This window comes from Tupaia chinensis, unplaced genomic scaffold (genome assembly GCF_000334495.1).
Source record: "Tupaia chinensis unplaced genomic scaffold, TupChi_1.0 Scaffold000418_1, whole genome shotgun sequence".
In the NCBI taxonomy this organism is placed as follows: Eukaryota; Metazoa; Chordata; class Mammalia; order Scandentia; family Tupaiidae; genus Tupaia; species Tupaia belangeri.
Window position 1 is genome coordinate 1,677,578 of NW_006159923.1, and position 10,912 is coordinate 1,688,489.

At 44.5% G+C, this 10,912-nt stretch overlaps 1 protein-coding gene across 1 annotated transcript in view; it reads left to right on the forward strand.

The window, feature by feature from the left end:
* Positions 1–10,912, forward strand: part of KIF3B (kinesin family member 3B) — a 22,693-nt gene that overhangs the window by 797 nt on the left and 10,984 nt on the right. Inside the window, 5 exon segments of the mRNA XM_006154741.3 lie at positions 1–642; positions 645–716; positions 5,306–5,407; positions 5,616–5,738; positions 5,846–5,964. The exon segment at positions 1–642 is cut by the window's left edge and continues 30 nt beyond it. Of these exon segments, the coding sequence (XP_006154803.1) occupies positions 1–642; positions 645–716; positions 5,306–5,407; positions 5,616–5,738; positions 5,846–5,964 (1,058 nt within the window).

The following is a 10,912-nucleotide window of genomic DNA, read 5'->3' on the forward strand; positions in this document are numbered from 1 at the left end:
GGGAAACTGAACCTCGTCGATCTGGCTGGCAGTGAGCGGCAAGCCAAGACTGGTGCGCAAGGGGAAAGGTTGAAGGAAGCCACCAAGATCAACCTGTCTCTTTCAGCCTTGGGAAACGTCATCTCTGCCTTGGTGGATGGAAAAAGCACTCACATTCCATACCGGGACTCAAAGCTTACCAGGCTTCTCCAAGATTCCCTCGGTGGCAATGCCAAGACTGTGATGGTGGCCAACGTGGGGCCTGCCTCTTACAATGTAGAAGAGACCCTGACCACTCTGAGATATGCCAACCGTGCCAAAAATATTAAGAACAAGCCAAGGGTCAATGAGGACCCTAAAGATGCCCTCCTTCGAGAATTCCAGGAAGAGATTGCTCGGCTCAAGGCCCAACTGGAAAAACGATCCATTGGCAGGAGGAAGAGGCGAGAGAAGCGGAGGGAAGGTGGTGGCAGTGGTGGGGGTGGGGAAGAGGAGGAGGAGGAGGGAGAAGAGGGTGAGGAGGAAGGGGATGATAAGGATGATTACTGGCGGGAACAACAAGAAAAACTGGAGATAGAGAAGAGGGCTATTGTAGAGGACCACAGCTTGGTTGCAGAGGAGAAGATGAGGCTGCTGAAGGAGAAGGAGAAAAAGATGGAGGACCTGCGGCGGGAGGACAGATGGAGGCCCTGCGGCGGGAGAAGGATGCTGCCGAGATGCTGGGCGCGAAAATCAAGGTACTATTATTATATGTCCATCCTTAGGCCCTTTCCCCTGTCGGTGCTTTAACTTTTAGCTTGCTCTTTCACTCTCCCTCTCTCTTTCTCTCTGGTCAAATTAAAAGAATGATAATAATAAAGTTAAATAAAATAATTCTTTAAAAAAGCTTTAAAAAAAAAAGATACAAAGAGGGCCAGCTGGCAGTGGTGTGGCGCTGGACTCCCACATGGCCTTTCGCTGTTTGCTGTTTGTGTCCTGGACCTGGCGGTGGCTTGCTTTCTCTCTCTCTCTCTCTGTGTGTGTCTCTGGTGAGTGCATGTGCCCTATAGTAAATTAAAAGAGAATAAAAACAATAGATAAATAATTCTTAAAAAAAAGAAAGATAAAAGGGACAATGGCTCTTTCAGTTTTACATTTCCAACAGCTCTATGATGTCCAGTGTTCAGAAAACATTGTCAAATTGAAATGAAACTTTCTTTTTCAAACTTAAGACAATTAAAAATTGAATTCATAATAAAAACTAACTAACTAAATGTACCACCAGCCCTGTCTGTAGAGGTTCCTTATGTTTTCCCTCCCCCAGAGGGAGCCATCATCCTGAATTTAATGTTTGTTTCCTTGCCTTTTTTTTTTTTTATAATTTTACCATGTAAATATGTATCTCTAAATAAAACATAGTTTCGCATGATTTTTTTACTTTTATGTAACTGGATCCCACTGCTTCAATATGCTTTTATTTATTCAACATTATATTCATGAGATTTATCTATATGGATGCCTATAGCTATGATTCATTCATTCTTACTGTTCTGAGTATTCCCTGTTATTTCATTCTCCTGATAGTATGGGCTATTTCCATGTATTTCCTACTATAAATATTCTTATACTTGGTTCTAGAAGAATATGTATGTGCAAGAGTTTCTTGTCTGGCACCATTAGGTATGCGCAGTTTCAACTTTATTAGAGAAGGAGAAGTTGTTTTCTAAAGTAGCTTTGTGAATCGATGCTTCTACCAGCAGGGTGAGAGTTCTGTCGATCCTCATCCTTGTCTGCGCTTGTGATTATCAGGCTAACTTTTGTGTATCTGGTGGGTATAGATACCTCAGAATGGCTTTGGTGTGCAGTACTCTGATTACAAAAGGTGCAGAACAGTTGCATTACCCCCCAGATTTCCTCCTGCTGCTCTCTTAAGTCAACCCCTTCCCCATCCTCCAGCCCCCGTGTGCTAACATCCTGACATCTTCCTGCTATCCTGAATGGCTGAGTGTATTCTGGAGTGTGGAGGCTCCCATTATTGTGGGTCTTCTTTCTGGCGGCAGTGTACTGTTCCCTTGGGTGTCTACCCTAAAATGTACCTGCCTTTGTTAATTTAAAAACTAGTTCTCTTTCTCCCCTTCCCCTACTATATGAAGCCGAACCGTATTTACCTGTGGCTTTATAGTAGTCCTTTCACAGAGCTGGATACCATTTTTCTTCAGAGGCAAGGGGTCTTAAAACTTCAGAAGTTCCCGGGACCAGCAGGTGGCGTGGTGGTTGGGGCGCTGGACACTCCCACATGGCCGACCCGTTCAGGTCCCAGATCTGGGGGCCTGCTTTCCCACGTTCGCTCTGTGCTCATACTCTGTCTCTCTCTCTCTGGTCAAATTAAAATAAATGAATGAATAAGTAATATTGAACAAATACTTCTTTAAAAACTTTAGAAGTTCCTTCCAAGCCTTACCCCCCCATAGGGTGCTAGTGCTCACCAAAGAGAGATGGGGAGGTAGGCAGAGAGAGAGACAGAAAGTGAGAAAGCACCAGAGGGATTGGCCACATCGTGATGCCTTCTCCTCCATTCTCCTCTTGGGATTTGGGGCATGTATGCATCCGTGCCCAGTTGGTTTCACAAGCTATCTGGTCTAGGACTTAAACGACACGGTTGGCCATGTGGGATCCAGCCTTTATAAGCACTATGCTACCAGCTGGTCCCCTTCCCGGACTTTAAAGACCTGCTGTGAAAATAGTAATATACTACAGAGGGAGGGACTTACTGTGGAATTCCATTATGTCAAATGCTGAATCACCCGTCTTGATTCCTGCACTGGATGTGTAACCGGATGTGCCCATGTTTGATTTGCATACTATTTTTTAGGATCACATTTTTTTTTTAAAGAATTATTTTATTTAACTTTATTTATTTTTTTTAACTTGACCAGAGAGGGACAGAGTCAGAGAGAGAGAAAGTGAGAAAGCAAGCCGCGAGGTCTGGGACTCAAACCACAGTCGGCCATGTGGGAGTGCAGTGCCCTTAACCACCACAGCACCTGCCAGCCCCTAGGATCACATTCAAGGCCAGGCACACCTAGACTCTCCAAAAAACCTAAGGTATTTGGGCAGCTCTCAGAGGCCAAGTGTGGCAAGACTGAACTCAAGGTCACGGCATCTCTTAGCAGTGGAAGAACAACATTGTCTGTGGAAGAACAACATTGCTTCTGTCTTTTCTAATCATGGGACGCTGTAAAATAAAACAATTTTAGAGCTGGAGAGTATGTGCATGGGGAACTTACTATCTAGTCCTGCCCCTTGGTTTTGAGAGAAGAAACAGGCCCAAAGGACTCACCAAAAGATGGCAGCAGGGCTAGAGCTAATGTTCATAAGTTTCTTGTTTTTCTTTTCTACAGGGCATGCGCACTTCCCAGAGAGAGAAAGAGAGAGAGAGAGTGAGAAAGCACTCCCCGGGGGGATGGCCACAGTGCAGTCCCCTCTTCTTCACTCATCTCTTGGGATTTGGGGCATGTACGTATACACTCCCGTATATTTCAAGCTGCCGGGTCCAGGACTCAAACTGCCAGTTGGGCATGTGGGATCCAGAAACTTTAATCACTATGCCACTAGCTGGCTCTGTAAATTTCTTAAAAGCAAGGTTATGGAGTTTTTGGATTCTGAACTATGTAGGGATAGAATCACTCCTCTGGCTTCAGCCCCTATCTAAATGCTGAAGGTTACCTATCTGTATACCCAAGGATGCCCTCCTTTGAGAACAGGAGAGCTGTCTCCTGGCATCCAGGCCTGACAGCCTTTTGTCTCCTGGACATCTCCCCTGAGATACCCTTGACCACCTGCCTGTTCCTGCCTTCCTCATCTCAGTGAAGCCAGACCCCAGTAATATTGGCTGTCTGTCCCCTCCTGTCTATGGCCCTGTCAATCCCTAGGCCTCTGGATCCTGCCTCTTTGGTTCCTGGGATGCATCTGCTTCACTCTCTCCACCACTGCTGCCCTTACCAGGCCTAGACCCCTGCAGCAGTCTCCTGTCTGTTTCTCTCCATCCAGCCTGCCCTTTCCATTCTTCTTGTTGCATGGAAGTAATGGTTCTTTCTTTCTTCTTCTTCTTTTTTTTTTTATTTTGCCAAAGGGCACATGTATTCATCAGAAGGAGAGAGAGACAGAAAGTAAGAAAATAACTCCCCAGGGGGGATGGCCACACTGCAGGTCCCTACTCCTCTGTTCTCCTCTTAGGATTTGGGGCACACATGGACATGTGCCTGTTATTTATTTTAATTTTTTAAAGAGGTTTTCATTTGCTATAGGGTACGTGCACTCACTGGAGAGAGAAAGAGAGAGAGAGAAAGTGAGAGACTACCCCCAGGGGGATGACCACACTCCAATCCCTTCTCCTCCATTCTCCTTTTGGGATTTTGGGCATGCATGAACATGTGCTTGGTCTGAGTTTAAAGCTACCAGGTCCAGGACTTGAACCACAATCAGCCATGTATGAATCCAGCACCTTAACTACTATGCCACCTACTGGCCCCATGCCTGGTATGTTTTTCAAGCCATAAGATTTGGAACCGGAACCATGCAGTTGGCCATGTGAGATCTAGCCACCTTAATCACCATGCCACTGACTGACTTGGGAGTAATGTTTCTAAAACACAAGTCTATATATCCTCATATTTATAGACCATGTCAGTGGTTCCTGAGGTTCTCAGGATCAAGTTCAGTCTTCTTAATAAGGCTTTGAGATTTTGAACTGACCCCACTTGCTTTGCAAACTTCATGTATCGTTGCTCCCAACCCTGCCCTTTGCAGAAAACTGTTTCTCCCTTAGCAAATTCCAGTTTTTTACTTCAGTCTATACCATTGCTCTTTGAGATAGGAAGCATTCTGTGACTTCCTCCAAAAGTCTGGATTCTCTCTCTGCAATAGGCCTCTCTCAGTAATTACTCCGTACTGCCCTTATGATGGCACCTGATACCATGTGGTCGGAGCCTGCTAACGTATGTGTGCTCCCTGGCGGACTTGGAGCTTTGTGACTCACGCTCGCAGTCCCATCCTGAATAACTAGCACATTCTAAGTGGGGCTAATACTTTACACAGACAAACTGAAAGAATATTCTGTTAGCAAAAGGTGAAATTGAGGTGTGGTCTAGAGAAGCGGGATATTCAGCGTTCCCAAGGTTAGCCACCGAAGCCCCACCCCAGGCATGGTGAGGGTCCAGCTGAGCACCAGGCACTTTGTCCCCTTTGGCTAAGTCCTGTGCCTATCATGTTCTACAAGCTCTCATCTGAAAAGTTAGGTTCTGAGGGGGATCATTCATAAAATGGACTCTACTTTGCTTGTCATCAGGCCATGGAGAGTAAGCTGCTTGTTGGAGGGAAAAACATAGTAGATCATACGAACGAACAGCAGAAAATCCTGGAGCAGAAACGGCAGGAGATTGCAGAGCAGGTAACTGAATTTATTCTTTTTGTGGGGAGGATGGGGTGGGGTAGGTTATGTTATGCTACGGAGCAAATGTCTCTTTCATTAGTCAGTCTTCAAGGGAGCGGAAGTGAGTATGTCAGCCTTATCCCAGCCGATCTGGAGCACCCAGCCCTGTATTCTCTCATAGACATAGTCCCTAGGGCAAGCTGATGACTTTTGTAATATTGCTCAGAAACGCCGAGAAAGAGAAATCCAGCAACAGATGGAAAGTCGAGATGAGGAGACATTGGAACTTAAAGAGACGTACAGCTCACTACAGCAAGAGGTGGACATCAAGACCAAAAAACTCAAAAAGGTATAAAAGGAATGAGGCCAGGGAGACGTGCCTTGAGGCTTGGGGGAAGGAAGAACTCTATTCTTTGGATGGAGGCCCTCCTCACCTGCCTCTCCCCCTGGCTCCAGCTCTTCTCCAAGCTTCAGGCTGTGAAGGCTGAGATCCACGACCTCCAGGAGGAGCACATCAAGGAGCGCCAAGAGCTGGAGCAGACCCAGAATGAGCTCACCAGGGAGCTGAAACTCAAGTAAGTGTGTAGCACCTCCAGGCCTCTTGCTGGGCCATTGGTCCTGTTGTTCAGTAAGAACAGGGCCCTCGCCTACATTGCTCTAGCATATCTCCTGCCCCCTGTCTTCTGTTTATTTCTGAGAAAGTCACTTTTCATTCTTGGCTCCTTCCGGTAGTTGAATGACTTCACCATATGATCTCTGAGTTCCCTTCCACCTACCTGCTTGAAGCTTTTAAAGGTTTTGGCCTCACCTCTTATCTATTAGTGAACATCTTTTATTGACTTTACTTTAAAAAAAAAATTATTATAAATTTTGGGACCAGCAGTTAGCTTAATGGCTATGTCACTGGACTCCCACATAGTCAACCGTGGTTCGAGTCCTGGACCCAGTGGCTTAAACTCACGCCAGGCACGTGTGCGTGCATGCCCAAGATCCCGAGAGGAGAATGGAGGAGAAGGGATTGCAGCATGGCCATCCCCCTGGGGGGTGATTTCTCGCTTTCTCTCTCTCTTTCTGGTGAGTACACACGCCCTATCGCAAAAACCTCTCAAAAAATTATTTATTTTAATTGTATTTATTCATTCATTTATTTTCATTTGACCAGAGAGAGAAGGACACACAGAGAAAGAGAGGGAGGGGGAAAGTGAGAAAGCAAGCCACCAGGTCCGGGACTTGAACCATGGTTGGCCATGTGGCAGTGTCCAACACCTTAGCCACCATACCACCTGCTGGTCCCTAACTTGACTCTTTATTATGAAAAATTTTCTGAATGGTGTAAGAAACACCCCGTGTCTATTACCCAGATTCAATGACTAACAAACTTTATCATCTTTCTTTCATCAAAATATTTTAAAGTAAATCTTACTTCATGTTATCACATTCCTACATACTTACATACATGACCACAATGCCAGTTTTCTTATACCAGAGGGCATGAATGCACATGAGAAAGGGATGAAGAGAGAGAGGGAAAGCATCCCACAGTGGGCTCGTTCTCTAATTCTTCATCTTGTCAGAATCCCAGGCACACGTGTATGTGCCCCTTATGTTGCTGCTGGGACCAGTATTGAACCCTGGCTGGCCATGTGGGATCTAGGTTCTTCCATACAGTGCTTAACTGCTACATTACAGGGCCATATGCTGAAATACTATACCAGTATAATGCTGTATGTACAAAAGCTTTGTTAAGGGTCCAGCAGGTGGCATGGTGGTTAAGGTGCTAGATTCCTACATAGCCTACTGCAATTTGCATCTCAGACCTGGCAGCTTGAAATTTGTGTGGGCTTGTGTGTTTGTATGCCCAAAATCCCAGGAGGAGAATGGAAGAGAAGGGACTATGGTGTGGCCATCCCTCCTGGAGGATGATTTCCCACTTTCCTTCCGTCTCTGTGTCTCTCTAAGGCGAGTGTACCCACCCTGTGGCAAAAATCTAAAATAAAACCAGCTTTAAAGAGATATAATTCTGGGACCAGCAGTTAGCGTAATGGCTATGTCGCTGGACTCCCATGTAGTTGACCACGGTTCGCATTCTGGACCCGGTGGCTTAAAACTCATGCCGGGCACATGTGCGTGCGTGCCCAAGATCCCAAGAGGAGAATGGAGGAGAAGGAATTGCAGCGTGGCCATCCCCCCTGGGGGGGTGATTTCTCGCTTTCTGTCTCTCTGTCTCTGTCTCTGTCTGGCAAGTGCATGCACCCTATAACAAAAACCTCGCCAAAAAAAAAAAGAGATATAATTCTATAGAATGCAATTCACCTACTTAAAGTATACTAATCAGCATTCAAAAATACATTCATGGGGGGGCCAGCAGGTGATGTTGTGGTTTAGGGTACTGGACTCTCACATGGTTGATCATGGTTCGAGTCCCGACCGGGCGGCTTGCTTTCTCACTTTGCCTCTCTTTCTCCCTCTGGTATAATTTAAATAAGTAAATAAAGTTAAATAAAGCTTTAAAAAATATTTAAAAAAATATATTCATGGGGTTGTAAAACTATCACTACAGTTTAATTTTAGAACATTTCCTCTATCCCCCCAAAAAACCCTATACTGATTAACAGGCACTCCTCATTGCCTTCTCTCCTAACTCAAAGTAACTACTAATCTACTTCCTATCTATAAATTTGCCTACTCTGAACATTTCATGTAAGTTAAATTATGCCATAGGGAGTCTTTTGTGACTGGCTTTTTTTCACTTAGCCTGTTTTTTAAAAAAAATTATTCATGATTATTATTATTATTTCTTTTTCATACTTATTAGAGAGAGACAGAAAGAGAGAGACAAAGTGAAAGTAAGAAAGCAAGCTACCTGGGAACCAGCAGTTAGGGTAATGGCTATGTTGCTGGACTCCCATGTAGTCGACCGCGGTTTGTGTCCCGGACCCGGTGGCTTAAAACTTATGCCGGACGCATGTGCGTGCGTGCCCAAGATCCCGAGAAGAGAATGGAGGAGAAGGGATTGCGGCGTGACCATCCTCCCTGGGGGGGTGATTTCTCGCTTTCTGTCTCTATGTCTCTCTCTGTCTGTCTGGCAAGCACACACGCCCTATAGAGAAAAACCTCTCCAAAAAAGAAAGAAAGAAAGCAAGCAAGCAAGCAAGCAAGCAAGCAAGAAAGCAAGCAAGCAAGCTACCAGACCTGGGATTCAGCCTCCCGTTGGCTATGTGGGAATCCAGCACCTTAGCCACTATGCTGTCTGCTGGCCCCTACGCTGGTGTTTTGAAGGATCATCTGTGCTGTAGCATGAATCAATAAATATCTGGTTGTTCCAGAACTATTCATATATATATATTTTTGGAGAGTTTTTTTTGTTATAGCAAAATGTGTTTTCTCACGTTCTCTCTCTCTCTCTCTCTGTCCCTTTCTGATCACAGTTTAAATAAATAAATAAAGTTAAACAAAATAAGTTTAACTTTAAAAAAGTTATTAAAAAATAATAATACTATGGGAACCAGCAGTTAGCGTAATGGCTATGTCGCTGGACTCCCACATAGTCGACCGCGGTTTGCGTCCTGGACCCGGTGGCTTAAAACTCACGCTGGGCGCGTGTGCGTGCGTGCCCAAGATCCTGAGAGGAGAATGGAGGAGAAGGGATTTCGGCGTGACCATCCTCCCTGGGGGGTGATTTTTCGCTTTCTGTCTCTATGTCTCTCTCTATCTGTCTGGCGAACGCACGCGCCCTATAGCGAAAACCTCTCCAAAAAAATAAAAAATAAAAATAATAATAATACTAGCTAAAGCATTTATGTATAGGTTTTTATATAGCTATATTTTGATTTCTCTGGAATAAATAAATACCTAGGAGTGGAATTGCTGATTCATGTGTCATCAATAACTCTGTATTTGATTTTGTGAGAAACTGCCAAACTGTTTTCCAAAATGACTGTACCATTTTATTTTTCCATCACCAATTTCTCCACATCCTTGTTGACATTTGTTATTGTCTGTTTTTATTATAGCCATTCTAATGAGTTAGAAGCAATACCTCATTGTGGTTTTAGTTTGCATTTACCAAGCCACTAATGATGTGCACATTTTTCATATGCTTATCGGCTATTTGTGTATTTTCTTTGGAGAAATATCTGTTTAAATCCTTTGCTCATTTTTCAGTTGGGTTATTTGTCTTTTTATTGTTGAGTCATTAAAGTTCTTTAAATATTCTAGATAGAAGTCCTTTATCAGATCCATAATTTGCAAATACTTCTCCAATTTTGTAGGTTGTCTCTGCACTTCATTGATGGTATTGCTCTTAATACAAAAAAATTCAATTATGGGGCCAACCTGTGGTGTGGTGGTTAAAGAGGCTGGATCCCACATGGCTGATGGCAAGGTTCTATTCTCAGGCCCAGCAGCTTGAGAAACATGCTGGAAACATGTACCCAAAATCCCAAAAGGAGGGAGAAATGGAAAGGTGGAAGGGAAGGGATTGTGGTATGACCATTCCCTATGAGGAGTGAGTGACTTCTCACTTTCTCGCTCTCTTTTCTTCCCCCTCTCTTTCTTGCTGTCTCTCTCCAGGGAGCATATGTGTCCTCTATCAAAAAAAAAAAAGGGAACCAGCAGTTGGCGTAATGGCTGTGTCGCTGGACTCCCACGTAGTTGACCGCGGTTCATGTCCCGGACCCGGTGGCTTAAAACTCATGCTGGGTGCGTGTGTGTGCGTGCCCAAGATCCCTGGAGGAGAAGGGATTGCGGTGTGGCCATCCCCCCTGGGGGATGATTTCTCGCTTTCTGTCTCTATGTCTCTCTGTCTGTCTGGTGAGCGCACGTGCTCTATAGCAAAAACCTCTCCAAAAAAAAAAAGAAAAAAAGATTTCAATTGTGATACCTCAATTTGTCAACATTTTCTTTTGTTTCTTGTATGTTTGTTGACCTATCCAGATGATATGCTTATTTTGGACATTTCATATAAGTTCATAAATGGAATAACATGGTCTTTGTGACTGGCTTCATTTACTTAGTATAATTTTTTTTGTTTTGTTTTTTTTCTTAGATTTTTCCCATAGGATGTGTGTGCTCATCAGAGTCAGAGACACAAAAAGTGAGAAATCACTCCCCAGGGGGAATGGCCATGCCGCAATCCCTTGTCCTCTATTCTCTTCCCTGAATCTTGGGTGCACACGCACACGCCTGAGTTTGAAGCTTCTGGGTCTGGGACTTGAACCGCAGTTGGCCATGTGGGAGTCCAGTGATGTAATCATTATGCCATCTGCTTGTCCCTCACTTAATATAATGTTTTCAAGGGTCATCTATGTTGTAGCATGTAACAATGCTTCATTCCTGGGAGCCAGCAAGTGGCGTGGTGGTTAAGGTGTTGGACTCTCACATGGCTGACTGTAGTTCAAGTCCTGGACCTGGCTGCTTACCTTCTCATTTTCTCTCTCTTTGGTCAAATTGGGGGGGGGATTAAAATGAAGTTAATTCTATTTTTTTTTTTTGAGGGGTTTTTGCTATAGGGCGGGTGCTCTC